We start from the raw sequence: 17,814 nt of genomic DNA, 5'->3' as shown, positions 1-17,814 counted from the left end.
TGTTGTGATGCAAGTGCTAATAAATGTGTGTGAATTAATGTATGCACTCTGGAGTTGAACAAAGCATATGTATTTCCTTTACCCAGCTATCTACTCTTGCCCTTCTGTTCTGTGTAGATAATACGCTACTAAAACCGTGCCAGAGTAGGACGCTATACAAGTGATTTCCCTATCAAATTCTATCATTTGTGGGCTGATATTCCCCCTGGAACAACAGACAAAGGCAGAAGGCAGGCTAATTGATTCAGCACTCCCCCACTGCCTCTCAGCACAAGCACTTAGCTGCAATAATTGTGAAAGAGAAGAACTGATGCTGGGCTATAAACTGGTATCACAGAACTCATTAAATGATGTATACTCCACGAACTGTCAGCTGTTGAGAGTATTGTCATTTATTTTTACTCTTTCAATGCCCTTTTTCAACTAATACCTATAACTAATGCATTTTCCTGTGTTAAGGTGGACTAATGTTCATTGTGGGTAACTATGGACCAGAAGGGAGTTTTGGGATTTACTGTTGTTGTTTTGTTTGTTTGTTTTAATTATTGCTATTTATTTCCCATAATAAAATCATACCTGCAAGCTGCTGTATAACAACTGTATTTCAGTGCACTCAGGAATCATGGCTCGATATTCACGTTTCATTTTCTCTTTCTAGAACCAGTAAGATGTTATACTAAAAGCTTTTTCCATTAGCATAACTCCACCCACTGGAAAAAGAATAATTTTCATACAAATGACAGAACGTGTAAAACCCTAGACTCAGCATGATGTATGCCGAAAGAATTGCATTTCTCAAAAAGGTTGTTTAGCTAAAGAAATAATATCCAAGTGTCTTGAAAGTGTCCGGTGTGGTTATTTAAAAGAGATTATTTAAACTAAGCATTAAGATTTTTATTGTTCAAATGCACCTCTAAAAAATGAATGTTGCCTTTGCAATTTGTGTAAAACAGCAGGATGCAGCACATTTTTCGTTAACTTTTTGTTCAGCTAAGCACAATTCCAATTTGGAAAAAGAGCAAAGACTCATTGTCCAATAAAAAATAACATATTCAGATAGAAGGAAATGCAGTTCTGATTACTGATTTCCACACGGAAATTTATGTATTTCTAAGAAGCTGGTGTTTTCTGTTTAATATCACACTCCCACCTCCCTTCTTCCTCTGTTGTGTTAGCAGAGAGCTTTCTCCTTTTCTGTCTTGAACACAATTCTTTGTTGCCATTTTTCTTTCAAAGATTTTGTGATTGCTTATGCAAACAAGTAAAAATTTGAGTAATGCTTTAAGCTATTGGAAATGCCCAAATCTCTTATCAGACTTCTGTCTTTCTGGTGGTGTTTGACGGGAGCTATGGGAATTGATTTTCTTTCCCAGCTACCTGTAATAATAGCCAACTTCCACATCTATAGTCATGTAATAGCCACAAACCCTATTCACAGTGTGCAGGTGATATTACCAAAGTATTGACTCTTCTTACCAGCCACACACTATATTTTCATTCTTGGGCACATGCTGTATTTGGGACTAGGATCATGCCTGCTTTAATGTGAATGAACTTTCAATCTGTCCTTCACATTTTTATGTTGCTGGATACTGATCAGGGCTGAATGTTATCAGCCTGGTCCTTTTTAAAAGTTGTTTGTGGACTTCTGGAAGAGACTAAAGTTACTGTTCTTGTAACTGTGTATTCTGCTTCACTGAGGAAATTTTTGAGGTGACAATAAAGTATTTGTATGGGTTTCAGTTGCCTAAAATGGGACTGGATGCCTCCTCTTAGAGACCGAACTGCTGCTTTGCCTCTTGCTGCCACTATCAAAGAGTGCAAATCTCCTGCAGATCTTGTCATGTGTGCCACTCAGATATGAATGTCTCAGATATTCTGCAGCATCTGAAATAACACAAAGCATTTATGCTTAAGCAACTGAATTCTACCTTTTTTTAGTGCGTGAAAAAAAAAATAAGTAAACATTGTTTATATGTATTGCTTTAATTATAAGGCTACTTGGAAGACCTCAGTAATTTTAGCCCTCCAGCTTTTTTAGTATTCACAGATTGAGTTGCTCCAGAATTTGCTTCTCCTTGTTTTTATTTACAAATATACACAATAAGTGAAGCAGGTTTGTATTTGTCTTTGTTACTTTCTATAACATTGTGATTTGTTTTAACACTATCAGGCAACTTGAGATATTTGCCATTTAACTCCATTTAAGTGTAGGAAATTATCCATCGTGAAGCTCAAGCTGTTTCACTTTTCTGAAGGTCTATATACATGGCATGTGATTTACTGTGGGTGTACTTTATGGTTGGTATAATTCATATTTTGGAACAAAGGAGGAAAGTTTTATTTGGGAGGTCTTCATATGTTCATTATTTAGCCTTCATGTTTTAAGGTGCTGTTTAGAATACACCATCTTGGAGTTTATGGAACAATTTTCCATTTTAAATTTGAATTTCTGTATATTGCACTCTGGACTCTATCCATGAGCTCTTCTGAAAATATTTTAAAATGAAAGCCATGGAGTTTGAAAACACTTTGACAAGGCAGCCAAAGCTAGGCTTTTCTAGAATAGCCAGAGGGAACACTTTCATTCCATATCTTTAGCCATCAAATATAAAAATACTGCACCCAGAGCACTAATTAAATTAATTCTTTTTTCCACAGACCGTGGTAATTTTAATAATATAAAGGGCAAGTGAGGAATATTTTGAGAAGAAACAAAAGATCTTCTGCTTAAAAGTACAAGAGAAAAGTTCAGAGCTGTTAGGCTACGTTAAGCTCAGCAAATGCGTATGTGTGTTTTGAGGCTAAACTATTCTAACTTGTATTAGTTAAAAAAACAAAACAAAAAAAAAAAAACAAAAAAAAAAAAACAGCTGATTGAATTTTAAGAGGCACTTTTTTTTTTTCCTCTTTGTGTATAGATAAGATTTTTTCTATCTCTAACAGGAACAGTTGTGAAATACCTGTAAGATGATGAAAACAAACTTACCATAGCCTAAATGATTGGACATATGCTTGCTTGATATACTTGCAAAACTAAAAAAAAAAAAATTATTATCAGTTTTGATATATTGCAAGGTCCTGACTGTATTTTTATGCAAAGTGTATAGAGCTGCCATTTCAGGTCCAGCTTTGATGCTGGTATTCACTGAGCACTAACATGAGCTAACTGTAATGATGTCTCTAGGTCTCTATGCACAATGAAAGCTGAAACGGTGGATAGAATGATAGAGTCCTTATCAACATTATCTTAGATATATCACAAGTATTTATTTTTAAATGGATGGATGAGATAATCTCTGTTTGCAGAAATCAAACTGTACTATTAGGCAATGAGAAGAACGTAAAGTTCATTCAATCAAAAGTGTAAAACCTGGAAAGCTTCTGGTGATAGCAAAGCAGAAAGAAGCCACATCCATACTTCTGTTTGCCTGCATCAATATATTGACAGGTGTTCGGAGATTTGACAGAAGCTCTGGCTTAACAGTGTTAGCTGTCCTAACACTAATTCTGGTTCCCCTTCTCCCTTTGCCAGACATGACTTATTTCAGGTGGTTTGTCACGTCTTTGAAGTACTGACATAAAACTCAGCTCTGCTGCTATAGCTTTGCCTCTGTTAGTCTCTCTCTGATTCATATACAAAACTGTAAAAATGCTCTTATAGTAGTCATTTCGAATGCATTGTGAATATCCAAGAGGTGTATTTTACCATTAAAATCTCATTTTTTTTACATTCCTCCTAGAAGTGCTGGAATTCTCCGTTTGCAAAGTATGCAGAAAACAACTTCTTTCTGGTTAAAGCCGTGTATTGTATGAATTGGTTAAAAAGCACTCAAAAACTTTTAACTGCATTTTATGCAATCTGTTCCAGTGAAACCGTTGTTAGCTTTGCAGAGGTTTGGTTATTTTTTCTTTAAACAGACAACTTCTTTAACAGTCAAAGAACAACTCATTTGATTAATGATCATTTTTATCTCTTTGAAAGGATCCTTTCCGACCATTGGGGTGAAGTCTCTTTCGAGATTCCTGAGGGCGGGATTTTTAAATAGCATCCTGACCTCACATCCAGTGTCAGGGGGCGGATCTTTACCCCCCAGCATTTCCTCTGGTAGGTATTCCAGCCTTTTCCCCCACATCAATTTTTCCCTTCACCCTTTGCCCCATCTTTTCACACCTTTTAGGGAAACAAAATATGGTACTGGTTAGACAGAGAGACCAGATGTCCCTTCCAATAAAAAGCTGAACTGGAAGGAAATGGGAAAGAGAAATTATTTTTCAGGAACCAGCTATTTCCCTGAATCATTGTAGAGGAGAAAATGTGAGGTAAAGTGATCTGTAGTTAAGTGGTCAACCTAAACAAAAGCCTGATGTCCTCTAATCAAGTGCTTCATTCATGGCCGTGTCCACTAGGGAAACAAAACTAAAAATACCTCTGTGAAATCCTAGTTTTTATGTGACTCTGTGACTCTTATGTAAAAATTTGCATTTTCTCATTAAACCATGGAAGCAAAACAAAAAGTGAAAAGGCCAGATATCATTGAGCATTGTTCCATAGTTGCAACTTGTATCTCATGAAAAATGCCTTAACTTTTTAAAACAACTTTTGTTACAATTCAAACTAATTTAATTTATTTTGAACTTGTTTACAATAAGTGAGAAAATCCCATGGCTTATGTTGTCAGCATGATACTCTACACTGCCTCTTGCAAGGTCCCAGGCAGAAGTACAGCTGTATGGTGGCACGGAGGACCACAGAGGGTTGGCCTAGGGTTGAATGAATGTAGGCTGAGAATGAGAACAGCCAGGTAAATAGGCTGCTATCATATATTGGGCTGAAATAGGAAAGAAGGATAGCATAGAGGCTTTCTTTCCCAGAAGGGCTATGCGTGTTGTCCATTCTTGTCTGGAGCCATTAAACACCATCTGTCACCAGAGCTAATAAATTAAGAGTAAATGCATATATCTTAATTATAGTTAAAATTGAATCAAAGTTCAGTTCTGTTCCTTTCTAAACTATATATTTCTATGCAGAATTAATCTGTACATGTCATACTTAAATTCTTTCAGGGCATCCTACCTGTAATGTTACTTACAGTTTTGGTTAAAAGGAATAAAATTGTCCTATGGTAAAACTAGGGAACAAACTGAAAAATGGCATACGCGGTACTTATTTGCTATACAAAAGAAACTGTTCTACCTCTGTATGCCTCATTTTATCCATTATGATAATTATAGACCTCATTAATAGAAGATTATATTTACTGTTTTTGTTTGTTTGTTTGTGTTTTGTTGTTGGTTTTTTTTTAAGTGTTACTTCTGAGCAACTTTGATGTCTCTTCCTATGACTCTTCAGGTGTCTTTTGTCAACAGTCTGCAAAATGCTTTTCATATTTTTTTCTCCTTTTGGTATTTCAGAGTTCTTAATACCATTAGGCTATTTTGGCTGTCAGCCTCACAATGAAATTGGTATCTGTCACCAAACAGCTCTATGGAAGATGAAATACCCTAGGCCCACCAATATTCTCTGTTTTGAACATTGTATTTTGTGTGGCAATCACTGATACTATTAGATTAAAAATGGCTTCACTGTGCTCATGAATTGGCTTCTCACATAGCTACCTACCTCAGGACTTACAACAACAAAACCTGTTATTTTCTGAGTGTTTGTACATCTTATCATGTTTTAGACTTAAATCATAACTCTTAAATGTTATTTGTTTAGTAAAAGTGGTTTATACTTAAATGTCCTTTTCTAAGAATTCTGAATCAATTTGATGAAATATTCAAAGCGGGAAAATGGAAATGCAGCTACATGCTGTGCAACATATACACTAGCAATGTAATTGAAATAAATGTTGCTTGGTCATGTTAACAGCAAAAAAGAGCTCAGAAACAATCCCACAGGAGCAGAGAGACTGTCCACCTTTCAGAAAATGAGGAATGTCAGTAGTTGAAAGCTAGTGAGGAACTGTGATAAATCTAATGGATGATAGGTGTTCTTTTGAGAAAGATTGCATGGGGTGAGAGTGGGCAAGTGGCGTGAAACTCCACTGTAAAAGTTAGCAATTGTTGTTAAAAAATGTACCCTAACAACCTTATCTGTAGTGTTGCTGTTTAACTGTTCCTTTCTTACTCTCATGTATTTGGATTTACATTAAGCAGTCTTAATTCTGAATTGCCTCTCTTTGTTACAGAGATGACCACAGGATTCTATATCCGTTTCATGCTAACTTTCTAAATTGCTAAAATCAGCATTGCTATACAAGTGAGCCAAAAACCCAAATATTTACTGTATGTTTTGAAAAAGAAATCTCTTGTTGAAAGGAGTACTGATCTGGAACGTGAGAGACTCAGAACTGAATCTCTTGCTCTGTGTGATTCAGTAAAAAAGAGAAGTTCATCCTTGAATCCATAATCTATGAGTAGAGACAGAAGGGATGTACCCTTTGGGTAAAAAACAAAACAAACAGAAAACAACAACAAAACAAAAAAAACCTGCACTCAACACCTGACATTTTTTCTGAATATAGCTTTATCAAGAAACAAAGACACCCAAGGCAACAGTACTCCCAGAAGGTTTTTAAGTGCTGATACCCATGTTGTCATGGCAGTCTGTGGCTGTTAGAACAGCAGCAGGTGAGCAAAATCATGCCCACTGGAGTCTTGATGCTTCCCCTGTCCCCAGTCCTTACCTTCTCTCATTAAAAGTAAGAGAATCACTGTGTTGTTTTTTTTTTTTTTTTATTTGTACTAGAAGGAAGCATGCTTGACTGCTACCTTTGATAGCAGAGTGACCTCACTTCCATTATCTGAGACATTAGGCTTATATTGGCTAGTAGCTTTCATAAACCTAACAGAAGTACTTAACGTTTAATAACTTTGCTGAATTATAGCCTAATTACTTCACATATAGCTTATGTGTAAGAATTCGGTGAATTTAACTACATGGAAGGCTTAAAATGCTTGCATTATTCTGCTATTAGGGTCAGGGGGAAAAAAGATAATGAGATGTTCTTTTTATTTACCAAAACCTTTAACTCAAGTTAAGTGGCAGATTTACTTCAAAATAGTCAGAAAAAAATACTCCTTACCCAAGACAAAATGCCTTTACGTCTTTTATTTCTACAGAATTCCCCAGAGATGTTTTTAAAGTGAAACACAAAACTGAACTGGAAAGCCTCCTAAAGAATCACCTGGAAAATGGCTTGGCAGGGCAAAGTAGCTCTTGCTTTCCTTTTTCCCCTTCTACTTTAGGGGTGGACAAGCAGGTGGTATTCTTTTTGCCATCATATTGACGGCTGATGTCCAGTTTTTTGTAATTTGGTTTCTGATTTTACATTGCACAGATGTTCTCTTTTGTAAAAGGTATTTTCATTGAGCCAACTTAGAGATTAATTTATGTTGCTGGCATGGTACATAACATTTTTCTGCATAAATGGATTCCCTCAAATGTAGGTGTTTTTTAAACCCAGACATAGCTATGCTAAAGCATGGTGTTAATATTTAAATAGATTCATTGAAAGTTTGTCAGTCCATACAGTGTTTCACTAGAAGCAAGACTTTCAGGAGGCCTCCCAAAATATATCCTACATTTCTGCAAAAATAATCCCCTTTAAAAACAATAGTTTCCTTTTGATTCAACTATCATTTTTCACAATGTAGTCTCTAGTTATCCCAGTTGTTAACAGTACAAATTCACATGACTTATCTGATGCAAGTCTATAATGTAATGGTTAATGACCAATGGATCCATGAAAGCAAAACATATTTTTTTTCAAGCGATATCCTTGCAAAAATGATATTGAATTCTTAAACCATGTAGCAATTTCCGCTCCTCATCATACATACATTGATATGAGTGTGGAAGCTTACCCCTTTCTTTATATTTACACAGGCATACATACACACATTTGTGTGCATGTTGGGGAAAAAAAAAATGCCAGTGCTGCCTCTATTTTTTCAAATTAATTTCCCAAACTAGTAGTATTTGCTCCACTTTGGGGGAACTCATAGCTTCCTGCTCTTGCTGTGTATTTGCAGCTCTTGATTTCAGTCATGTGTAAAGGGTTTGTTGTGTTTTAAATGCATACCCCTATTACCTGGCAGAAGTTAGGGTCAGAAAATCTTCTGGTATGCTGCTGTCTTTGAAGGGCGTGGGAGAGATTGTTAAACCTGCTGGGTTGGAAAGGAAAGGAGGGAAATCAAATACCTTTACTGTTGTTTCTTTCAAGCTAAACTTCTTTCATGATTTTTTTGTTGACAAGAACAACTAGATGTGGGTGTAAGGCCCTGTTAAGCAAACCTCCCCAACTCCTTCCACAATGTTCAGTATTGAAACTACATTAACAAACTATATAGGTGGTAATCTACACATTTATTATAGGGAGATTCGCAAAAAAACTCAAACATAAGTGTAGAATACTAAAGCAGGTGATTATCAGTTTTCTTTTCCCCAAAATTAATATTTTACTACAATTTCGAAGTGCACCTGAGTGAGCCCATTATTCTTGATATTGTATAAACTGACAGTTGAAAGCAAATTGTATTGACAGACCCTTACTGAACAAAATTGCTCAACAAGAACCATCAAGGAGCAATTATTCATAGTGAAACTCAACTATAATTTTATGGTACTCCAATAATGAGAAAAGTAACCATTTTTTTTTCCTCAGTTAATGCATTTTTCCCTGTTCTGGATTCCAGTACCTCAACTGCTGTATTTTTTGTTAAACGAAAATTGCTAAACCTTTCTTGGTGACTAACAAATTGATTCTTTTATTGCATATGCATTTTCTAGGATATCTGAGCCAAATTACTCTTCCATTTTTTTTCTTTCCAGCTTCAGTGCTATTTCACAGGCATGTCTAGTGTATAAATGCTACAACCAATACATAATGGCATGCATTTTCTGAGGACAGAAGTTCAAACTGGGGATGTATGTGGACTTTTCCATTAAGTAGGCAGGAAGTCATATTTTGACTTCACAGACAAAATATGGATGATCAGTGAGTAAGGTGAACAGTGAGAAAAGGTTTTGGGTCTGATCCATTAAAGTTTAGCTTGAACTGAACTGAGATTAAGCTCTAACTGTAGTACATAATGAAAGGAGGTCTTCATTCTCCACACTTTCTAAATAGCTCATTTAATGCCCAGACAGTCATTGTAAACAATTCCAAACATTTTAGCCTTAAGAAGAAGAAGTTCAGAAAAAAAACTCTTAAAACCTCTTTCAAGGCAGCATAAGGTGGTCCTTGTAAGGCCTGGAGATGTCAGAATGGTTCCAGAAGATTTTGGTTCCATGAAGATTTTGATGCAAACATCAGCTGTTGTAATGATCTGCGGAAGTCGATAGGCAACCAATACAATTCACATCAGTTTTTAAGTTGCATCGGTTAATGCTGAGATCCCAGTCTGGCACACTGCCCTCTCAGGATCAGGGGAACATGAAGACAGCTAGAAGCCCTCTTCTTGCAGATACGGTCGTTCCCACAGCTTTTTCTTGCAGGATGAGGACTTGGGTTTTGTGATTACCTTTGCCAAGTTACTTTACCTCATCTTCTCTTTTCCCCATACACAGCAAGAGTTTATCTGTACAGTTGTTACTATTTGAAAAATAGTGTAAGATTTTCAAATGCAATGCTTAAATGTACTTAGAATCATTCATGTGGCAGCTTTCATTGCTGTTCTTCAAATGCACTGGCTCTTGTTCCCTTCCATGTGTGCCTCTGAATTCTAACAAGCTGTCTTGCCCTAATGTTGAAGGTATCTCTTTTTTATTTTTGCTTTTAATATTCATGTAAACACAAGCAGCAGGAATAAAACAGAACTTTTTCATCCATATTGGATTTCTAAAGCTAATAAACATGTAGAAAAGGGTAATACAAAGAACTAACCCAAAATAAGGAAATTAGAAGAAATGTGGGTGTTCTTTGGTTTTTTGTTTTCTTTTTTTTTTTCTTTTTTCTCTTTTTTTTTTTTTTTTTTTGCAAAGATATATGGCTGCAAAGTATAAATGCAAGGAAGAAAAAAAAAAAAAAAAAAACACCAAAATTTGGGCTACTTATTGTATCTGTTTGGTATAATTTTAGACACTATTTCTCCCTCACATACCCACCTCCGGCTAGTAAAATACAGCTATTTGTTCTGTTTTTACCCTCTGCTGCATTCCCTTTGTTTCTCTCACAAAAAGACAAGAACAAGGAAACAAATCATGGAAACAATGCAAATGCTTTCTTTTTACAGTTCCACTTTCTTTCCTCCAAACCTTCCAGAATCTCTTTTCCAGGCACACTAAGAGGAGTGATATGGATTAGGGGTTGCAGAAGTAGCAATGCTGGAGACTGCTAAACCTTCTGTTTTCTGCAGCACATTCTCCTGTTGCCATGTTGCTAAATAATAGTAACTTATGCTCATTCGTGTATTTTATATTTCTGTCAATTTGTTTTGTGAAGATAGCTTTCCTTGACTAATGAAAAGTGTTATGTGGGACACAGGATAATAGAAAGAGCACTAACAGCAAGATAAGTAGTCTTTATCTATGTGATTTCTTGTAGCAGCAAGATGGATGGATGTGAATGCTGTCCCTTTTGCAAACTCTGGCTTCTGAAGTTTCAAGAGGGGGGTTGGAACTGCAAGTTGTATTTTTTGAGGCTAGTTGGAAAACAGGTCTCAGTCTGGGATGGCTTGCAGAAAAATCCCCATTGCCTTCAGGTGTATTGGACCTGGTAGATTTTTTTTTCCCTTTGCTTTTTCCATAATCATTGGTTTTCTTTCTTTTTTTCTTTTTTTCCCCCTCCACTGTTTTAGTGCTATGAAAAGTCCTGTTTTCTATTTGCTGAAATTAATTCTCTTCCTATGTGATGCATACAACTGCATCATTGATGGTAGCAGGAGCGAAAACACCGCAGTGCCACAGCAAGTGGTTCTCCTACTGGAAGCGGTGTGTAGCAAACAGACCTTATGTGACACCCAGCTATGCCTTCTGAGCCCTGTGCACCTGAACGAGGGACACAGACTTTTACCGTGGGTTTTTTGCACCCAACTAGAGTGCTGAAAAGCCCAGTGCTAAAGGTGCTGTGTATTTTGCTCTCTTAGACTTCTCCCCTGCTTTACAAGGATGGAATGGAAAGAAACCCTTCAGCAGGTTGGGAGGAAAAAATGTCAAACAGGTGACTTCTGAGAGGTTATCTGGACACATGAATTCAGAGCTGCAGAAGTAGTGGAGCAATATTTTCTTACATGATCTAGAGAGAAAATTCAAAGCCTTTGCTCTTTAAGTGGAAGAATAAATAACCTGTGTTTATGTTAAAAGATCTATTCCCATAATGGGTATTAAAGATTTCATTATAAGTAAAGACTGTAGGAATGAGCAAGTACTAACTACATTCTTTTTGGAGGATTAATCTTACATTTAAAAAAAAAAATCATTAAAGTGGGCTTTGCTGTATTATTTAAAATGACAACAGGAGACAACAAGCTGAATATCTTATCATTGATATGACACTTCAAATTCTTCTCCTTATTCATCATTCTACCACTCAATTAGATTACATGCTATCAAAATCTTGTGGATAAAAATTATAAAGACAACTAAAAATATATATAATGTGAATTTTAAATGCAAGTGGTATTTTACAACATTCTGCAATGGTGGCTTTTTTATTTTTTTTTTATTTTTTTGTATTTCTGCTTATAAAAAAAAATGTGAAGCAGATTGATCAGTGGAAAATACAAAATTGTAACATGCATTCTGAGGAGGCATGACACCAATACAGAATGTTTGTCATCTATGCTGAATTTTGTTTCAATGGCATTACAGTACAGCCGTGAGGGAGAATTCTAATGAAAAACTTTCTCGGGGAAAAACAAACACCTTGTCAAAACCAGTCAGCCACTTGTCACCAGGTAGTATTTGCATCAAAACCATGAATAACCCCTGCACTTCCTACAGATTCATCTAAGTTCTAAATAATGAAATCCATGTCCTTTTTCCGGATCATCCAAAGCACTGATACTGCTCTTGCGTGTTCAGTCTGACTTTCTGAGATGCAGGGAGTCTGACAGGGATCTGCCAGAGCCAGAGCCCTCTGCATTGTGCGAAGAGGGAAGCTGCTTTAGCCTATACACCAACCAGGTGTCTGGTAATGGGGACAAGGGGGATGGAAATAGTTACAGTTGCACAGAAATTATAAAAAACAGTGAATGTGGGTATGGTATCGATCTGTCATGTATAAATAGCATTATAATTTCATATAGTTATATTAAGTATGTAGTATTTATACTTTAAAAGTCTTTCTTGCAGTACTTCCCACTCCAGCACTGCTGGGTATCTAGAACTGCTGCAAGAATGATTTGTTTTGCTGTCTTAATCCTTGAATTCATTTTCAAGCCTTTTTGTATTTTGTTCTCCCCCAGCTCAACTATGAAGTTGTATGCTCTCTTCCAGCAATCTGCAGCTTTTAGCTCCTAGATGATCATGAGCTCTGTCTTCTCTTCTAAAAAAGTTGACGCCATTTCCAGTGTCCTTATTCCTTGACTTCTCTTACATGGATCTTGACTATAAAATTAACCTGGTTCATATTCAGCCATTGTCTGGTGTCTGTGCTTGTATCTGTATGAAAACACTCACCTGAGTTTGTCAGGCCTTCAAACTAGAGTTCAGGTGTCCAGTTATCTGGTGTAGAACACCCCTGCTTAAGGGGGGTCTCGTTATTGATCCTACAGGAGGGCCTTTTGGGACATGCTGTCTTTCCCTTACAGAATTCCCCGTGGCTATGTGTGAGCTTTCACAGGGGGCAGGGCAGGTTCCTGTTATGCTGGCAGAGCTGTATGTGTGCTGCACTGCAGTCTGGGCTGTCCTTCTGAGCCCTGAGAGCTTCTCTGACTCCCATCTGCATCTGACTCCCAGAACTGCATTAGCCTACCCCATGATAAAATACTCAAAGATACTTCTTCCCTCTCAGAGACTTCTCTGCCCCCATCTAACCAATATTAATTGGTGTCCTTGTTTTGAAGATGAACAATTGATCTTTTTCCATACTGTGAGAGCAACATGGATTTTCATAATCTAAATAATGCCCCTTCCTTCTCCTCTTTTTCTTCCTCCTCCTCCTCCTTCATCTTCTTCATCTTAATCTTTCCAGGACTCAGATTGTACCACTGTATAAAAGACAACATCTACTCTTTGCAGCTAAATAAATAAATAAAATTAACAGCAACTAATCTCATGCATAGCTTTTGGCTTACCAAGAACTTTGTTCTATGCCAGTCCTGTGCTGGCTGCCATCCTCAGACCCTTTAGAGGTTAGGCATCCCAGATTGTGCTTTGTTACATTAAGGGCATCAGAAGTAGAGCTGTGCTTTCAGGGTTTGCTTCCCAGACCAGGAAATGATTGGACCCAGTGGCCATTTATTATCAGGATCTGTTTTTCTCTGTGGACATTCCAGTCAGTCCCACTGCATGCCCATGGGACTAGAGGCTCAGTCTCTGGACCAAGACATCCAATGTTGGATTCTCCCCTTGGATGTGCTGGAGTCAGCTGCTCATCCCCACATCTCAGCCAGCTTCTCCAGAGCCAGTTACTAGTCCCATTCCTTCAGCTGTGAATGGGAGAGCCTGTTCACACAACGTGAATGCACAGTGGAACCACACAAGTGTCTCTGCAAGGTCCTGAGCTAGGGAATGAAGTACGACATACATAGTGTATTGGTACCCAAATGTGGCCTGGAAACTACTCTCTCTAGGTGGAGAGGGCCACTTGATTTTCCAAACCTGTTTTTCCACACCTTTGAAATCAAGTTATGTCCTGCTTTACCTTTCCTGATACTTGGTGTTCTTATATTTGTAAAATACTTAGAGATCATTGTATGAAATTTGCAAACCTATAGAATTATTTTACAAGAATTGTTTGCTGAGCATAGAACCTATGTATTACCATCTTGAAGATAAATGTATTCACTAGAATCTGCTGTGTAGCAGTTTTATATTACTATATCTTCAAGCAACCAAAACAGTAGCTGAGACATTTTTGATCTACATGTACTCCAAAGACAAATATTACACTGGCTAGAAGTCCTATTGTATTGCCTGTCACAATCCAGCTAAGAACACGTAAATATCTTCAGTGATATATTAAGCTTGCAGCCAAAATACAATGGCTTTTATCAAGTGCAGATGTACTAAAAGAAGATTATTGGAGAAGTTAGTGTTAGGTTCCAGACTTAGGATTCTTGCTTAAGGCCGTCAAGGGATGTAGCTGGGTTCATTTTTTGGTGTCTTGAAGGTTTACACTATCTCACATCAAGTTCATTTGAAATTAAAGGTAGCATGGGAAGGGATACAGACTGAGCCTGTGGGAAGCTAACGTCAGCTTCTGTGATTAAATTTATTGTTCAACAAAATTCCTGAATGCTTAATGCTGTGCAGGTAGTCCAATATACAGCAACCTGTTTGAAGACAAGAAGAAATTTACTTTGGTGTGTTTACCTGATCATGCCATTCCTGTGATATAGAGATGACTTTTTGTATGTATTCTTGAAATGTCTCATTGTACATGTATTATACAGTATTTTCATCAGGGATGGTTTGATTTGTTAAGGCATGCCATTTCGAGTGATTAAAGGAAGACATCAAACATTTTAAAATCTCATAAACATTGTCTAGTGAAAAATACTGAAATCTCTTTTTAAATTCAAATATAAATGCATATAGATAAATTTCATTGTTATTGCGGCCTGGAAGTTCATACTGTTGGTCTGAGCAAAATGAAGAATAGTTCATGCGGTGTTTTGGTTTTTGTTTTTTTTTTTTTCTCTGTGTGTGGCGTTGTGTTTTTGTTTGTTTGTTTGTTTTTTCTGTTTTTTTTTTTTGTGGGGGGTGGCTGTGCATTTTGGGAGAGAACATAGAAGAATTAAAAATTGACTTTGCAAAGTCAATTTCTTCTTTGCAAAGAAAATCATTTATGTTAGAGTATATACATCGAGGGAGCATCAAAGATGTGATGAGAGCCTATGAAACTCTAGAGAAAATTACAGAATAGTTTCTGAAGTATAGGGTGCCAAAGAGTTACAAACTAGAGGCATTGTTTTGAAGCTCAATTGCTCCATTTGTCATTCCCTTCAAATGTAAATTTTCCATAAAGGTGTTTTATTTGTTGATTTACCCAAAAAGAGAAAATTCTGGGTAACTTTAGCCTGAACAAATATACCATATGAAAGCTGGCTTTACATCCCTATTTGTTGCAAGATGCTGCCGTCTGCAACACTGTAGAAACTACTGCTTGCTTTAGAAAGCTCGTCTGTAAAGACAGGTTCTGCATATAATAAGATCCTTGAGCATCAGATTGCCATTTGTTTACTTCTCTAGATTATAGAATATTCCTTTCATATGGAGATTTCAGTCCCTTGACAATAAGCGAATAGTAGAAGTATGGCAATCTAGATACTCATGTGCTTGAAACGAAAGAGACTAGGCTACAGAACTAGTCAATGTAAGCAAGGGGAAGTAAATAAGTTGGTTTTTTTTTTTTTTAATGCTCTGATCGTTAGTAGGTTAAAATTGATGTATTGTGTAAACATATGGTGCAAAAACAGGGTATAGCCAACAGATGCAGATAAATATAAATAAACTGATTTGGCGACAGATGTACACTTGTAGGTGAGACCAAACATTAATTTATTTTTTTTTCAAAAAAAGAAGCTGTTAATTCTTCACACTTTAGAAAGGCTATTCAAAAAGACAGAGAATGCAGCTGAAAATTTTCACACACACACAAAAAATTTACTACAGTGTAAACATTATTAAGCACTGTTTTATTCATTGAGGACCTAAACATGAGGGTAAATACAGAAAGAACACCAAATTTTATTAGAACAAATGAAGGAATGGAAGGAATGTTGTGAGGGACTCGAGAAGGACTAGAGTAAGGCACATGAATGAGCATCACCAGCACACATGTAATACAACGTCAACATGTTGGGAAGGAACAGAGAAACCCCTTGTTTACTTTTTTAAATACAAGGTTAGCTGTAATAGCCGAGGAGAAATACCTGTCTGTGGTTGATTGTGTATTGTGGACAGTTTAATTAACACTTCCACTATTAATCAAACCGAAGAGAACGATATAAAGGAAATTGTGCTGTAATGTCCATGATGCCACTCCGTGCTTTCTCACCTTGAATATTGTGTTTGTTTCTCATGACCTTGTCCAAGTAAAACACTGTGATAATTTGAGAGGTGGGTCCTGAAAGGGGCCTCTTTTGGATTTTAAAAATACTGGCACAGCTAACATTTAGAGAAAGTGAAAAGGGAGGACTTGTGTTTTCACCAATTGATGCAGCACCACTTTTGCACAAACCCCGAAAGAGACAGCCTTTCTCGGGAAAAGAGAAGTTTCACATTCTAAGACTTTCTACCTCCTTCCCTATCCTCCAGACATACTTATATGTTACATTAGTTTTGCATACATTAGAATGGCTTCCTTGCAATATTAACAATTCTAAAAAACATCTTGCAGCACAGCCTGATTAACATGCTCTTTGTACCTCTTCTGTCAAGCAGTTCCAGAGTGGTGGCTTAGTCCTGGATATCAACAGGGAAATGGTATTTAGTAAAGTGCCCACTTTAAAAGTTTATCTTCATATTTGGATATTTTCATAAGAAATTAATATAATTTGTTATTGTATTCTAAAGAATGCTGAATTTATGTGTGATGCCATCCTGGAACCTAACTGGAAAGCTGTGCTGGTTGAGCAAAACTTTTATTCGGATAACATTGTGTGTATGTTTAAGTGCAATCATGAATTCAGAGTTTTGCTGGGTTAAGGCAACATGCACTCATACATGCATATAGACACACACACACACACACAATCTGGCAGGGATTTATGTGGTATCTCTTTCTGTCTTTCTGTTTGCCACTAAATCATTGAGATATTTTTATTTGAAAAGGAAAATCATGGCACTGAGTATGTTATTTCATGGAGATGGTTTATGATTTTTTTTCCTTGCCTTAGATATATTCCAAACTGTTATTGCAAGACATAGATAAATATTCGAAGTAGATTTAAGTCAGTTGGAGCAGTTTGTGATGGGAGGTACAGCAGGTATTGTTATTTGGAAATAATGGGCTCTTATTTGATCCTTTTTAAGGGGAGAATACACCACAGCAAATGATGTACATTCAGCTAATTCGCTACCATTTAAAAAAAAAAGCAACTCTTAGAGAATAACACAAGGAGTTGTGTTTGTAATATAAATGAGGATTTTGAAAATGTGTAACATATTTAGGTAATGTCACTAATCTGTGCCTAACAGTTGGAAATACGAAAACCCATAATACATCTGTAATCCTAATGTGTTTCTTTGCTGTTTTGCAGGCAGACCAGTAATGATTGTAGTTGAATACATGGAGAATGGATCCCTTGACTCCTTTCTGCGGGTAAGGTGCCATTTTCTGATGGCATTTGAATAAGAAGCCATTCTAGGTTAAGATTTTAAATCATTTATCATAAATTAATTTCTACATAATGTTATTCATGGAATTTTAGTGAAGAATAGAAGCATTTTCCCCAGGGTACATTTCTAAGGTACAGTGATACATTAGAGCATAGCTGGAAAAAAAGAAGATTTAAACTTAAGAATATAATTGATTTCTTCTACAAGAGTAGCTACCAAATTTAGTAAAATGTATTTCGATTAGTGTTATTGTGAAGGAAAAGATAAATTGAAGCATAAATACCTAGGTTTATGGAAACTGTTCATTTTGCACAATCACCTTCAAAAATATTTTGTTATGATATTTTTGGCTGGTGAAG

General features: G+C 36.5%; 1 protein-coding gene across 4 annotated transcripts in view; it reads left to right on the top strand.

The window, feature by feature from the left end:
* Positions 1–17,814, top strand: part of EPHA6 (EPH receptor A6) — a 519,909-nt gene that overhangs the window by 432,381 nt on the left and 69,714 nt on the right. For 3 of the 4 annotated variants that reach the window (XM_082778844.1, XM_082778842.1, XM_082778841.1), the window contains 2 exons: positions 3,986–4,108; positions 17,377–17,438. In XM_082778844.1, the coding sequence (XP_082634970.1) occupies positions 3,986–4,108; positions 17,377–17,438 (185 nt within the window). The remainder of the gene's footprint in view (positions 1–3,985; positions 4,109–17,376; positions 17,439–17,814) is intronic. The other variant, XM_082778843.1, reaches the window with a different exon arrangement.

Source organism: Aythya marila (genome assembly GCF_965140915.1).
Source record: "Aythya marila genome assembly, chromosome: 1".
NCBI lineage: Eukaryota > Metazoa > Chordata > Aves > Anseriformes > Anatidae > Aythya > Aythya marila.
The sequence above is the reverse complement of the archived record's forward strand: the minus strand, read 5'-3'. Positions and strand labels throughout refer to the sequence as shown.